At 37.5% G+C, this 16801-nt stretch overlaps 2 protein-coding genes across 2 annotated transcripts; both read right to left on the reverse strand.

Moving 5' to 3' along the window:
- Positions 1 to 1066: 1066 nt before the first annotated feature.
- On the reverse strand, positions 1067 to 2674 carry LOC131940717 (uncharacterized). Its single transcript, XM_059299483.1, has 2 exons — positions 1775 to 2674; positions 1067 to 1225 (listed from the first exon to the last, which is right to left on the reverse strand). The coding sequence occupies exons 1-2, from the start codon at positions 2672 to 2674 to the stop codon at positions 1067 to 1069; spliced, it is 1059 nt and encodes a 352-aa protein (XP_059155466.1).
- Positions 2675 to 4003: 1329 nt separating this feature from the next.
- Positions 4004 to 5611, reverse strand: LOC131940718 (somatostatin receptor type 5-like). The gene is made up of 2 exons (XM_059299484.1): positions 4831 to 5611; positions 4004 to 4200 (listed from the first exon to the last, which is right to left on the reverse strand). Exons 1-2 carry the CDS (start codon positions 5609 to 5611, stop codon positions 4004 to 4006), a joined length of 978 nt encoding a protein of 325 aa, XP_059155467.1.
- Between the last annotated feature and the right edge of the window lie 11190 nt (positions 5612 to 16801).

The following is a 16801-nucleotide window of genomic DNA, read 5'->3' on the forward strand; positions in this document are numbered from 1 at the left end:
TCGATGTTTTTAAAAAATTCAACTGTAATTTTGAGGGGGGTTGTAGGTTGAGGTGTGACGTCATTTTAGGGGGGGGGTCTGGCTTTTTGTGACGACGTGTGACGGAGGGGAGGGGGGGGAGGTAAAAATCGTCCCAAAAAAGCGTGACGTCATTTATGGATGACCCCTTACACAAAAATTACGGGAGTTCTTTCCCTTGCTACCATAATGGCAACCAAAAGCGTTTATTTTGACAACACCAAAGCTGACATCTTTTGAACATTATTTTTCTCATCGACATGAATATCACGTGACTGATGGGAAATTACATTTACCTTGGTTCAAGCTAAACGCTTTCGTCGTGTGAACATGTTAGTATAATTATTGTTATACCCTGACATTGTAAATAATGCATATAATCATAACAACTGACAAGCCACTTTCTGTTAAACCTTGAATATAATAAATATTTCTTTGTGATTGTTTGAGGTTTGGTTACCAACGTATATTTACCGACCTTACGGCATTTATCGTGTCGGCTTTTTGTGCTATCGGCCTTGCTCTTTTTCGGTCTTTCGTTCATATTTTTTTTTACTTTCTGTCTCTCATTTGTTAATATTGGCGAATATACTTTCCGCCTTTCGACTTAGATCCCTATATGAATTGTGATTATACGAGATCAAAGTTCCCCTTCCATTGTCGTAGTTTGCTGAACATCTTCCTCCACTGTCGTAATTTCTTGAACATCTTCCTCCACTGTAGCAGTTCTCTGAACATCTTCCTACACAAGACCCAAATTCCTCTTCCACTGTCGTAGTTTGCTGAACATCTTCCTCCACTGTCGTACTTATCTGAACATCTTCCTCCACTGTCGTAGTTCGCTAAACATCTTCCTACACTGTCGTAGTTTATTCAACATCTCCCTACACTAGACCAAAGTTCCTCCTCCACTGTCGTAATTTACTGAACACGTTCCTACACTGTCGTAGTTTATTCAACATCTCCCTACACTAGACCAAAGTTCCTCCTCCACTGTCGTAATTTACTGAACATCTTCCTACACTGTTATAGTTCTCTGAACATCTCCCTACACAAGACCAAAGTTCCTCCTCCACTGCCGTAGTTTACTGAACATCTTCCTCCACTGAATGAACCTCCAGGCGTACAAGACAGGATTCCCCAGGACATTGACCGTCACCAGACTGGACACGAAGATGCCCACCCCGCTCTGGGCAAAGGTCAACTTCTGGAAATTTTTCGACGAGACGAGAATCACCATGGAAACCAAGAACGGAAGCGTGACGACGCAGCACCAAAGGGTCAAGATGAGAATTGTGTTTCTGATCTTGGCTTGTCCGTGTCGGCGTAGGAGTTTTTCGGGGCTGCGGAGCGCACGCGAGAACTGCGGTAAGCGCTCAACGCGGTCGTTCATCGAGAAACGTGATGTTGAAAAAACTGTATTTGGTGGTACAGGTGAACATTGGGGATTCAAATGTGGTGAAGTTTGCTCTCTGTTCAGTCTGGGTGGTAGTTGTTCAGATAATGTCAATATTTCACTGGTTGAAGTTTGGCGGAATTGTGTTACGTATATTGAAGCATTACCGTGAGTATAACACACAAGCTGAGGGGAACTTTTTTTGTTTTTTATAATTTGTATTGATTTTCCATCTAATTTAGAAGACATTTTATTGTTACAATCCGTATACTCAGAGCGTACTTCATTGTTCAAAACGGAAGAGCTTGGTGTATTTCCGTGTGTGTGGGAAGTCAAATTTCCAAATTCGCTTGAGGCTACTGTGTGACATCCTCTTTCAACCTGGCTACAGTCATTTGTTGATTTTTGAATCTTGGGAGCCGGTGGGATTAGAACCGGTACTTTAAATGGAGAATGAATGCGTGTTGACGTGGATGAACCTATGTTCAGCCGAGAAGGCACGTGCAGAGTTTCCGGGGAGAATTCGCTTTTTTGTAAATTTTCCGAAACGGTCCGGACACTCGTGCTGGTGTCGTCCGGTACAGCCACGCCCACTCGCCGGTTCCGCCTCCTGATTTGCGTGAAGATTTTGATATTTATAGCCGACACGACGCCTGCGCAGATGACGCACGTGACGGCAATCCCACCAATCCCGGACGTCGGGACAGGGACCAGCGCGATACACAGCTGATTCTTCTCGAACTTTAACCCTGTACAACCCAGGCATACCAGAAACCCCATGACCCAAATAACGACGGTGGACAAGGTCACCTTGGTCAAGGTCACGATCCGGTTGCAGCTGAGCGGGTAGAAGACGGCGATGTAGTTCTGGAGCGCGAGCTGGCAGACAGACAGGTAGGACACGATGACCGAGGTGTAGCTCAGGTACAGCACGGGCCAGCAGAAGGCGTGGTTGGTGGTCAGCGTGCTGCTCAGCGTGCCCAGGGCGAAGAGCACCGTCAGAAACATCAGGTCGTTGACCAGGAGACTCAACAGCGAGATCTTCAGCGTGCTCTTCACGTGACGTGACGTCACCAGCAGGAGGATGCCGGACAGGTTCAGCACGATGCCGGACACGCCGATGAACAAGTTCCGGTGCCGGAGAGCGTCTGATTGGCTGGATGCGGTGCTGTTGGAGAAACGGACGGTCTCCGGGCTTGTGACAACTGAGCTAAAGTTCTTCAAAAGCTCGTGTGTGTATGGCTCTGTTGTGTTTGTCATGATAAGGAGCTGGAAAAACAGTAAATTAAATTCGCGTTATAAAGCATTTAGAAAATTTATGAAACGATACAACAAAATATCTTGAGAAATTAGTATAGTTTTAAGCCATATTAAACCTGGTGAGTCTGATATGCAGATAAAGTAGGGTTCACTGTTTTTATTACCTCAATAAATAAATGAATACGTTGTTATCACTGGAACCTTATAGACCTCTGCTTTAAATTGTATTGTCATTAAGGTGTGTCCGAATAAAGCGAGCATTATCTGTTGTAGCCTTATTCCCTCGACACTAACAACTATTATTTATAACAATATGACACAAAAATTTCGGGAGTTCTTTCCCTTGCTACCATAATGGCAACCAAAAGCGTTTATTTTGACAACACCAAAGCTGACATATTTTGAACATTATTTTTCTCATTGACATGAATATCACGTAACTGATGGGAAATTAAATTTACTTTAGTTCAAGCTAAACGCTTTCGTCGTGTGAACATGTAGTTAGTATAATTATTATTATACCCTGACATTGTAAATAATGCACATAATCATAACAACTGATAAGCCACTTTCTGTTAAACCTTGAGTATAATAAATATTTCTTTGTGATTGTTTGACGTTTGGTCACCATCGTATATTTACCGACCTTACGGCATTTATCGTGTCGGCTTTTTGTGCTATCGGCTTTGTTCTTCTTCGGTCTTTCGTTCATATTTTTTTTTACTTTCTGTCTTGTCATTTGTTAATATTGGCGAATATACATTTCCGCCTTTAGACTTAGATCCCTATATAAACTGTGATTATACGAGATCAAAGTTCCCCTTCCATTGCTGTAGTTTGCTGAGCATCATCTCCACTGTCGTAGTTTCTTGAACATCTTTCTACACTGTCGTATTTTCTGAACATCTTTCTACACTGTCGCAGTTTGCTAAACATCTCCCTACACTGTCGTAGTTTGCTAAACATCTTCCTACACTGTCGTAGTTTGCTAAACATCTTCCTACACTGTCGTATTTTCTGAACATCTTTCTACACTGTCGTAGTTTGCTAAACATCTCCCTACACTGTCGTAGTTTGCTAAACATCTTCCTACACTGTCGTAGTTTGCTAAACATCTTCCTACACTGTCGTAGTTTTCTGAAGACCTTCCTACACTGTCGTAGTTTGCTCAACATCTTCCGACACTGTCGTAGTTTTCTGAAGATCTTCCTACACGGTCGTAAATGGCTGAACATCTTCCTCCACTGTCGTAGTTCTCTCAACATCTCCCTACACTGTCGTAGTTTGCTCAACATCTTCCTCCACTGTCGAATTTTACTGAACATCTCCCTACACAAGACCCAAGTTCCTCCTCCACTGCCGCAGTTTACTGAACATCTTCCTCCACTGAATGAACCTCCAGGCGTACAACACAGGATTCCCCAGGACATTGACCGTCACCAGACTGGACACGAAGATGCCCACCCCGCTCTGGGCGAAGGTCAACTTCTGGAAATTTTTCGACGAGACGAGAATCACCATGGAAACTAGGAACGGAAGCGTGACGACGCAGCACCAAAGGGTCAAGATGAGAATCGTGTTTCTGATCTTGGCTTGTCCGTGTCGGCGTAGGAGTTTTTCGGGGCTGCGGAGCGCACGCGAGAACTGCGGTAAGCGCTCAACGCGTTCGTTCATCGAGAAACGCGATGTTGAAAAAACTGTATTTGGTGGTACAGGTGAACATCGGGGATTCAAATGTAGCGAATTTTGCTCTATGTTCAGTCTGGGTGGTAGTTGTTCCGATAATGTCAGTATTTCACTGGTTGAAGTTTGGCGGAATTGTGTTACGTATGTTGAAGCATTACCGTGAGTATAACACACAAGCTGAGGGGAACTTTTTTTGTTTTTTATAATTTGTATTGATTGTCCATCTAATTTAGAAGACGTTTTATTCTTGCAATCCGTATACTCAGAGCGTACTTCATTGTTCAAAACGGAAGAGCTTGGTGTATTTCCGTGTGTGTGGGAAGTCAAATTTCCAAATTCGCTTGAGGCTACTGTGTGACATCCACTTTCAACCTGGCTACAGTCATTTGTTGATTTTGGAATCTTCGGAGCCGGTGGGATTAGAACCGGTACTTTTAATGGAGAATGAATGCGTGTTGACGTGGATGAACCTATGTTCAGCCGAGAAGGCACTTGCAGAGTTTCCGGTGAGAATTCGCTTTTTTGTAAATTTTCCGAAACGGTCCGGACACTCGTGCTGGTGTCGTCTGGTACAGCCACGCCCACTCGCCGGTTCCGCCTCCTGATTTGCGTGAAGATTTTGATATTTATAGCCGACACGACGCCTGCGCAGATGACGCACGTGACGGCGATCCCACCAATCCCTGACGTCGGGACAGGGACCAGCGCGATACACAGCTGATTCTTCTCGAACTTTAACCCTGTACAACCCAGGCATACCAGAAACCCCATGACCCAGATGACGACGGTGGACAAGGTCACCTTGGTCAAGGTCACGATCCGGTTGCAGCTGAGCGGGTAGAAGACGGCGATGTAGTTCTGCAGCGCGAGCTGGCAGACAGACAGGTAGGACACGATGACCGAGGTGTAGCTGAGGTACAGCACGGGCCAGCAGAAGGCGTGGTTGGTGGTCAGCGTGCTGCTCAGCGTGCCCAGGGCGAAGAGCACCGTCAGGAACATCAGGTCATTGACCAGCAGACTCAACAGCGAGATCTTCAACGTGACCTTCACGTGACGTGACGTCACCAGCAGGAGGATGCCGGACAGGTTCAGCACGATGCCGGACACGCCGATGAACAAGTTCCGGTGCCGGAGAGCGTCTGATTGGCTGGAAGCGGTGCTGTTGGAGAAATGGACGGTCTCCGGGCTTGTGACAACTGAGCTAAAGTTCTTCAAAAGCTCGTGTGTGTATGGCTCTGTTGTGTTTGTCATGATAAGGCGCTGGGGGGAAAAAGTAAAGTGAATTCGCGTTATTAAGCATTTAGAATATTAATACAAACTTTAAGAAACTATATTAAGAAACTAATGTAGCCTAAAAACATTTTGAAACCTGGTGATTTTGATATGTAGATAAAGTAGAGTTCACCTTCTTTTGTTACCTCAATGAATAAATTAATCTGTTATTATCACTGTAACCTCACAAACCCCCGCCTTAAATCTTATTAAGGAATGCTCGATCTCTGTGACACCCTACAGCCTCTAGTCGAACGCTTCACTCTACTAGCTTGCAGAATGTTCGAACTCTGAGACACCCTCTAGACAGAAAATATTTCTAATATATCATGGAAGAATTTTAAAAATAACAGCATGTTGTGTCTTGTCGAAGCTTGATGGCTTTTGTACCCTGACGACCCCCAGAGCTATACCAGCGGGAGTGTTAACTCCTGCCAGGTTCACCCAAGCTGGGCAGATCTGCTCGGGTAGGGGGTCAGACGAAAGCTAGCACCCTGGTCCTCCAGGTTGGGGGTTGAAAATGTCATCAGCCTTATTGCTTACCAAAAAAAACGCTACAGAAACCAACTCAGATAGTATTGAAACCGGTAAACAGGGAACAGTTCTCCAAAATATCATATTCGATGCGCACTGGAGGAAAACAGTTGACAAGTGCCGGATTATCTTGGGGGACTGCCAAGAAAGTTGCCAGATTTTTGCTACAGTGGATAGAGCTTTGTGTGTCGACTTCATTTGTCCTGCCCACTGAAATGAAAAGATAATGATGATGTATAACTATGATCATACCTGTAAACCAGGATCTAGAAGTGGGTTGTCATTTTGTCCCAATGGAAATTCGCCATCAGTGGAGTGGTTGAGGGGTAGTCAGTTCGACCTGGCCACATGTACTCACAGTTATTCTGACAAGGCCGCTGTGTGTTGAACTTTTTATTCAAACATTTCTAGAGGGAATAAAAATCAATAATCACTGACGTTAGTTCTGTCCGTTACTTTATACATTAATCAGAATGTCAAGATTCGCGTGAGTGGGGAGTTGAAATTTGTTCATTTATAACAGTTCATCTAATTAATTTTTGACGAGAAAAAAATGTTGACGAAGACAGCGAGGCGTGAATTTTTCAACTCAATTTCTATCTTGTCCTACATTCACTTGGGTTGTCGAACTTGTTAATCTTCTATATTAACTTGGGTTGTCGAACTTGTATGTGTTAATCTGCACTAAACGACGTCAAAAGTTGAATGACAAAGGGTATAATTAAGCTCTGGATAAAAATAAACACGTCACTAAATTTAATTAAAGTCATTTGGTTAAATCAATGTAATATTTAACAGAGCGTATTGCGGATGGGATTTGATTAAATTTTTTTAGCTTTTTTACTTTCTCGTATATACGAAGTATAGAGAAAGTCTTGTAATCGTGCAAAAAAAAAAAATCGAGATTTTTGCAAATCTCGACGTTTTGCATCTCACTGATACGGAAAAACATAATTTTGCAATCTTGTCCGTATGTCTGTGTGTCTGTGTGTGTGTCTGTGTGTGTGTGTGTCCGTGTGTAAACACGATAACTTGAGTACCGTTACAGCTAGGTTGATGAAATTTCATATATAAGTATTTTATCAAAATCGTAGATCCGTATCAACTTTTGAGCGATTTCCGATAACCGGAAGTGGTACTTTTCCTACTTTGAATTTTTCAAAAGCCTATAACTTGAGTACTATTTCAGATAGATAAATGAAATTTCATACGTAAGTAAAAGATCTAATTCTCTACCTTCTATTAAATTTTGAGTCATTTCCGTTGACTGGAAGTAGTACTTTACGCTACTTCCGATTTCTCAAAAAACTAATGTAAATTTTAAAAGTAATAATAATATTGCGCACTATTATGCGCTTTTTTATTTCGCGTTCACTTGGTGTGCAATTAATTTGTCTACGAGATTTTATTCTATTTTTAAAACTTTAAGTATTTAAAATGGATTAAAAATCATGTCTATAGCCCGAGTTCCCATCCCCTGTTATTTTATATAAGAATATTCGAGAAAGTTTAGGGGAGATCACTCCCGGTTTATTTTTACTGTAACTTCAGCCCACCCATAATACATGTAATGACGTCAACCATAATAGCGTCTTTTATTTACCTTTCTTTTATTTTGTATCGCTGTTTTATCTTTCTCTCCCTAATTCTATCCCTCTCGTTCTCTTTCTCTCTCTCTCTCTCTCTCTCTCTCTCTCTCTCTCTCTTTCTCTCTCTCTCTCTCTCTCTCTAATTCTCCTCCCTCACTCTCTGTCATCCAGAGTTTCTTCCAGGCATCTCTTCGAACGAAATGAAATTTATATAATTATTTAGAAAATATATACTTTTAACACTGTCCGCCCCCCCCCCCCGAAGAAAGTTTACCGCCCCCCCCCCCCCCCCGAAAATTTCAAGTGCCCCCCCCCCCCCCGGAGAAAAAAGTCTGGAAGAAACACTGCTGTCATCTCTACATTTTACACTCTCTCACATTCTCTCACTTCGCTTTCTCTCTTTCTCTAACTATCATTCTCTCTGGATCTATCACTCTATCGTCTATTTCCCCCTGATCTCTATTTCCCCCCCCCCCCCCCTTTTCCCCTCTTCTCCATCCTAACAAGACAATGAAACACATAGCCCACACCTTCACATTATATTTCACAAACTTGTATAGAATCATCTCTACCCCGATGCACTGTCATTAAAAGCTTAATATAAAAAAAACTATTAAAAATTCACTCTGCCTAGACCTGTAAGACTTTATTAGCATAAAACAAATTCTGCCTTTCACGAGTCAGATAAGACAAGATCTTTAATCCATTGATTAAAAACAGATATGTACTTTAAAACTTGGTGATTAGATTTTTACTCTAAAGTAGAGGTTAAATTCGATTTGTACTTAGAAGTCTAAATTAGTTAGATTTGTAGTGAACAAAAAGATGAAATTAGATTATTCAGAAAGATTTCATTTCTTTTGCGTTATATTTCGAAAATTACCCTAAAACTGCAGTTAATTAGCAACATAACTTAAATATACTGTGATTAGACAACTGATGTTAAACTATAGAAACTTTACACCTTAGTTAGACTTGTAGATTGACGGAAAGCTTTTTTGCTTTAATTTATAGATGATAGAAGGATCATTATAGACTTGTAGTTTAACACACAGATAAACTTACACTCTTAGTTTTCGACAAGGGTTAATTAATTAGACGTACTCTACGTAGTGGGCCAGTTCATAATTGCGATTATTTTTTTACAAATCAAACGACACGTACTCAGCCAAAATTACAGCAAAACCCAGCAAAAACGTTGTACAAATCAATACTGGCCATAAAAATGTATTAAAAGAAAATTATCTTGTACTTTCTTTCTGATAATAAAACATAATTATAAACATTAATTTTAATTCAAGGCATCAACTCAACATCAACTTTTAACCCTCTCTCTTCCGTGTTATGAACTTAATGTTGTGTCCGTTTTGTGACATTTTTTGTTCAAGGTTATGTTTGAACTTCAAAATAACCAAGACACACAACAAAGTATCTTCTAGCTAAATATAGCTGGTGAACAAAAATAGTTTGTGGATAAAGGAAACTAGAGCTGGGCTTTTAATTAGTAGGCCTAAGTGGGCGTAGGAACAAAGACCCACTAGGGCGCGCAAGATGGCTGACCAATCAGAGCCAGAGCTTAGGAAACTAGATGAACTTTGACCCATTTGCTTTGTTGGTATATTTTTGAAAAGGCGTTTTCTTTTCCTTTTGTTCAAATAATGTTACCATTTCGGATAGTTAATGTTATGGTTTAAAAGGCAAAGCTTTTTTTTTATATTTAATAGCACCATTTTTCCAAACTAAACTGTCCATTTAGCATGTCAGATGTTCTTTTTTTTTTTTTTTCTTTGACCTCGACATGTGTAGCGAATCTGTGGTCAGCTAGATGTCAGGACGCCTTTGCTATTTTCTAAATCGTGAAATTTTATTTTGAAACCCTATCGTCTGTCCACTATTTGTCAGCCCCCCCCCCCCCCCCCCCAATCCCACCGAACCTCCCACCTCCATCCTCTTTTATTTTAAAGGCTGTCTAACAGAAATGGAGCGGTGAGCTCTTATCGTGTAGGCCTACCCAGAATCATTATTATGTGAAACCACCACATCAATATTATGTGAAACCACCATATTAATATTATGTGAAACCCCCATAACAATATTATGCGAAACCCCCATATCAATATTATGTGAAATATTATGTGAAAACACCATATTAATATTATGTGAAATCCCCATAACAATATTATGCTAAACCCCCATATCAATATTATGTGAGCCCCCGTATCAATATTATGAGAACCACAATATTAATTTTATGGGAACCTGTATCAATTTTGATTGGCGGGGGGGGGGGGGGAGTCAAACAGTCAAAAAAACAAAGTCACAGAAAAAAGTCACAGGAATAAAAGTCACAGGAAATAGTCACAAATTTGTATTTTAATAGAACTTGCTCATAACAAGATTTATTAAGTATTCAGAAACATACATTTAATTAATATAAAATTCAACATTTTAGATATTTATAAATAAGTTGTTTTGGTAAAATTACGACACGTGTAAAAATATTTGTTTTAATCTGAAGTAGCCCTCGTATTAACCGTGTTGTATTCAATATCAAACTTTCTAACCTACTCGTTGTGTTTTATTAGTCGAAATGGGAAAAAGTCTTAGTTAATATAATATACTAGCCCCAACTCATCCTAAGAATATTTTAACCACGTTTACTGCCTACATTCACCACGCGTTTTACATTACAAAGCATGGGACCAAGACAAAAAGCCGACACGGTACAAAGGCCGACATGGAGGCCAAACGTCAACAATACACAATGTAGAGGACGAAAAGCCTGCAGCTAAATACGATTATAAAAAGGAGTAAGCCTACACAATATGTTATGTTTACAAATTTCTTGATTTAGTTTTTTTACTTGCTGTGAAGGTCTAAGTATATCTTAATACTTTCATCCAAAGTTCGAAAGCAAAATTTTGATTTTTTTACTTGGACTTTTTTTTGTAAAAAAAAAATAATGTCGTTGAATTTTTTTCAGTTTTGACTTTTTTCTGTGACTTATTTTCTTCTGACGTTTTAACGCTCTCAAACAATCAGTGTTCTTTTTTCAGGCTTCTCTTGCCCCCCCCCCCTCCCCCACCCCACGATGAAATACAAAAATATATCCTTTATATAGAACGTATCTACTTTAAACAATGTCGTCTTCCATGGCACCCCTCCCCCACCCCCACGGAAGTTTTAAATGCCAACCCCCTCCACCCTCCCCCCACCACCAGGAGAAAAATGTCTGAAGCGCTGTTAATGAGACCGAATATATCGCCTTAATGGACCCAGTAAATTCATAGTTTGGGGCCCATCGTAGCAATGTAATGGGATTCATCAAATCAATCTTATTCATTCCAGAACTTTCGATTAGAGAAAATTATATTTTTTGTATCTTTGGGTAACATGGGGTGGGCTGGTTCTAATTCCCGTGTGTTGAATGTTACGTCATGAGAACTGTAACAAATAATTAAAGTTATTGTGTTTAAAAACATGGCACATTTTGGTGTTGCTGCTGTCGTTGTCGTTGTTGTTGTTGTCGTTGTCGTTGTTGTTGTTGTTTCTGTCGTTGTTGTTGTTATCGTCGTCGTTGTTGTTGTTGTCGTTGTTATTTTGTTGCTGTTGTTGTTGTCGTCGTTGTCGTCGTTGTTTTTATTGTTGTTTCTGTCGTTGTTGTTGTTGTTGTCGTCGTCGTCGTCGTTGTCGTTGTTGTTATTGTTGTTGTTGTCGTCGTTGTTGTTGTCGTTGTCGTTGGTTTCGTTGTTGGTTTATTTGTTTTTTCGCTGATGTCCTATTTTTTCTATAGCATGTCGTCTAATCATTTGGACTGAGTTGTTTTGTATTTTCAAGTTTTGTATTTTTGCTGAAACGTTTGTTTTGTTAATTAATTTTTTTGCGTGTTTTTCATGTCTAAAACATTTTTTTTTACTGCTAATGTTTTTTTGAAAACACAAGGCTATGTTAAACTTTATTTTATCGATTCTTAAGGTTTTTATGATTTTATTTCTGCGCCACTTGTCATTATTTTTCCATCACCATCCCTTGACTTGTTCTTCAAAAATATTTTTTTAGAAAACAATTAGTTCTGATAAAAGCAAATCTTTTGCATGTCAATAATGGCAGCATTTATTGCGCGAAAGTTAAGAAAACAAACAATAATTTTAAATTGTGGCTCCAGAATTGTTTTTACCGTGGTTTTAAGTGCCAGGAAGCCTTTGATTACATTTTATTTTTATGAAGTTATATTGCTAAATCTTCCTTTCGTGATCTCCGTAAAACTTTGTCTTCCATTGTTAAAGCCACTCTATTTAAAACGTTTACGTTCTGTGTAAGGGAGTTGTTTTATCTAGCTGAAGAATATGTTTTAGATTTTGTTTATACGAATTGTTCGTTCTTGTTTATTTAATGACTGCCTACGTATAAGTATTCTGATTGGTCGATTTTACAAACAGGAAGTTCGTACGATGAATAGCCAATTTTGTAATTGTATACTTTTGTAATAGTATACTTTGCTTAAGTATACTATAATGCAACTGATACGCGACAGGCTGTCAACAATGTTGTTTTTACTTCTTTTTTTTAATCTTTGACGTCACAATGTATATACATTGTCAAATAAAACCGAGGGTTCTCAGAACTGCCAGCCAGGACACCAGTTGTTACACAAATGATAAGTTTGTTGGGCGTTAATAAAAAACAAGTTAATTAAAAAGTCTAGTGACAATTTAAGCGCAATTTCCTTATGTACGCGTCATCACGTTCAATAGATGCGTCATCACATTCCATGGCTGCGCCATCACGTTCAGTAGGCGCGCAATGGTTTTTAGTCATATAACTCTATTGTTTTTAAAAAATGTGAAAAAATGATTAGGCCTAGCGAAACAAAACCTTGTAATTGTAACTCCCTATCACTCTCATATAAATTATAAATAAATTAATAGGGTACAAAAATAACGTTTGAATTAATAAGTAAATAAGTAATAAAAAAAATAAACTTATAGCAAGATCTAAAAGATAGAGAAAAATAGATATCTATATATTGCTATATAGTACTGTAGTGTATTATGTATAATGTAAGTTTTTAAAAAAATTTGTGACCGAACGAAAGGATATTTTTGAAAACTTTCTTCGGCAATATTGTTCTAAATTATGACAGGAATCGATTGGTAAATGTTTCAAGTCGCTATGTGGTCTGGTTGCCGAGATATGGGCCAAAAACTGCATTTTTTTCGAGGTTTTTCGGCTTTTCTGGGAAATCCAGGAAGGAATTCCGGGAATTTTTTTGACCCACTATCATCGTCGGAACTTCGTTAACATATTTGCTTTTGGAACTAGTCCTCGATATTGCTTCGTTGAGGAGGAGATACGACCTTAAAGCTGCGAACACACATGTATCCATCCATTCCAGAAAAGACGAGTTAATAAACGCAATTCTCCAGAATGGAAATTGCGCTAAAAAATGCATTATATCTAATGTAAATTATTTAAGTAGAATCTGATTTCTATTTTTTGTATATATGCGAGCAGCATAATTTTAGAAAATAAAGGGTTAATAAAGAGATTGTTTTAACTGGGTGGATTTATTAACCCTGCATACACAAAGTCATACGTCATGTCCATACTAGACAATATTTGTTTCGTATAATATATTCTGTCGGTCAATGTTTTTGCTTACGCGACTGGAACAACGTATTACGTTATGTTTTGGTTGTGCTGCAGTAAAAAATAAAAATCAATTTTTTATACGGTCGGTTTCTCTATTTTCAAAGATAATGATATCGTTTGTTCTGTCATGTAGAAATCAGGTTTTAACAAATCAATCTTTCTAGTTTTTTTTTATTAAATATGTCTAAGCTACTTCAACCAAACTAATACCATTTCTAGTAGATCTAATAAGGTAACGAACTGATTCAAATAATAGGCAACCGACTTTTAATCAAGTAATGCTGAAAAAAAATCATTGAACATAAAATTGAGATTATATTTTTTTAAAGGTTAATGATGCCATTTTATTCCAAAGTCTAGTCATTAAATGTAGGTTTTTTAAGTGTGTTGATGGAAATGTGTGCAACTACATTAAAAATTTACTATTCGCAAATATGAAAAAGTTAGTGTTTATAATGAACTAATAGACAACGTTTAAATTAAGCTTGCTCAATATGAGAGCAGAATCTATGGACCCCCTCGATATAACAAATGCAGCATCTGTGACCCTTATATAAAAGAGCAGACTCTATGACCCCTCTAGATAACAAGCAAATACTTTAAGATCAGAGTTTCTTCCAGGCATCTCTTGGGGGGGGAAGTCCCCCCCCCCCCGAACGAAATGGAATTATATAGAAAATATATACTGTTACCAGTGTCCGCCCCCACCCCCCACCCCCCCCCCCGCCGGAAAACATTGACCCCCCCCCCCCCCCCCCCGAAAAGTCTGGAAGAACACTGTCTATGATCCCTCTAGGTAACACGAACCTCCCCCCCCCCTACACATACACACACACACATACAAACACACCAGCCCTCTAGATAACAAGCAAATACTCTACGATCCCTCTAGTTAACACGACCCTCCTACACACACACACACACACACACACACACAACACACACACAACCACACACACACAACATACACACAACACACCACACAAACCTTCTACACAACAAACAAACAAAAGAAAAAACTCTCTACTCAACTACCGTGTTGAATGTAGTGTAAAGAAAATAAAACCACTCGACATAAACGAAGATTACATCAATATTTGTACAGCCATTATGAGCGGAGGTGGAATTTCACGACCAAGACCACTCACAAAATCCACCATTTTCACAAAACGCAATTTCTGTAAAAACTGTTGCACACTTCTGTACATCTAAATAACGGTTTCGGATCAAAAACAAAACTTTAAAAAAAAAAAAAAACCCCATCATTTACTTGTTTGTGTGACTGACGTATTGCGAAATCCGGCATTCGATAGAAATGCATCGGAAGTGATGAAATAAGCGTATTTTCCTAATTTTCCTAGGCATTATATAGAATGTAAAACTGTAGACATGGCAACCTGTATTATAATTTTTATAGTATTCTAGTATAGAATGCCTCCTACTTGATTGCCCATGTTTCTTATATTTCCAGTAAAGTTTTGAACTAGCAATAAAATAAATATTTTTTCTATCCCCAAACACATGAGTTTTCTTTCATTCTGTGCAAAATGACGTAATGACAGAAAGACAAGCTAGGAGGGTTGTTGAAATAACTGAGAAAGGTATAAGTACATTCACCCACAAGATAAATATATTAATGCCAATGGGTTTTTGTAGCTACCCAACCAGGGTTAGGGATAGGGATAGGGATAGGGATAGGGATAGGGATAGGGATAGGGTTAGGGATAGGGATAGGGATAGGGATAGGGATAGGGATAGGGATAGGGATAGGGATAGGGATAGGGATAGGGATAGGGATAGGGATAGGGATAGGGATAGGGATAGGGATAGGGATAGGGATAGGGATAGGGATAGGGATAGGGATAGGGATAGGGGCGGATGATGTATTTGAAATTGCAAGCATGAGTAGACCAGAGAAAATCTATAAGCTTTAAATATTATGTCTTTAAATAGTATTTTAATGTTTTCCTCATAACTGTATAGACTTATATATATATATATATATATATATATAATATATATATATATATATATATATATATATATATATATATATATATATATATATATATATATATATATATATATATAATTTGTTAGTTTTAGTTTCGAAAGAAGAGCAAAAATTATTTTAGGTCCAAAATAAGAGCAAAATATTTTTTAAGAGTAAATCATACTTACATAAACTATATTATGTCCGACTCGAATTATTGTTGTAAGGATAAGACACGGTTTCCTGATTTCGGACATAAAATTGTAAATCATTGGCTACACGTGACCTTTCGGGTAATTCTAGGTAATGTACCACGAAATTCCACCCTCATCGTCCCATTGTAAAACGTCGATGCTAAAGTGAAAGTATTTATTTAGTCTTTTGTGTTGACATTTGAATGCGCAAAATATGATTTGGCAACATTTTCAAAAACGACGTATGCCACGATGACATAGACGAGCACACAGCTTGATTTGGTTTGTGCTGGGGAAAAAATCTGGCTATGTGGACTCGTCTGCCAGGTTCAAATCGATAATGTCTGCTGAAAGACTTTGCAAATGATTCACACTATTTAAAGGGATGTTTAAATAAAAAATGCATGATCGTTGTTGCTCAAATACTCTCTAAACTTTACTCAATGAGCCATGGATTCTCAAAATCGAAAAAAAAACTGTCTGGTTTTATTTGTGCAAAGTTTCTGTTATAACCACTCCCAAACACTACGCTGAAAACAATAGATAGTATATATGTGATGTATGAACTACGATATATATATATATATATATATATATATATATATATATATATATATATATATATATATATATATATATATATATTATATATATAATATATATATATATATATATATATTTATATATATATATATATATATATATATATTTATTATTTATATATATATATTATATATAATATATATATATATATATATATATATATATATATATATATAACTATACCTGAAATAGCATACTGAGAATATATATATATATATAATATATATATATATATATATATATATATATATATATATATATATATATTTATATAATTATTTATATATATATAATATATATATATAATATATATATATATATATATATATATATATATATATATATATATATAAATAAATATATAAATAATAAATATATATAATATATATATATATATATATATATATAATATAAATATATATATATATATATATATATATATATATATATATATTTATATATATATATATATATATATATATATATATATAAAAACTATACCTGAAATAGCATACTGAGAATGCTATGTTATCCTTCGGTTACCGTCACCTCAGAATATGAACTTAATTCGCAACAAAACTTCGCTGCTTTTTTTAATTTCCAA

Source organism: Physella acuta, unplaced genomic scaffold (genome assembly GCF_028476545.2).
Source record: "Physella acuta isolate Inbredline_101_S28 unplaced genomic scaffold, ASM2847654v3 ptg000326l, whole genome shotgun sequence".
NCBI classification, from domain to species: Eukaryota; Metazoa; Mollusca; class Gastropoda; family Physidae; genus Physella; species Physella acuta.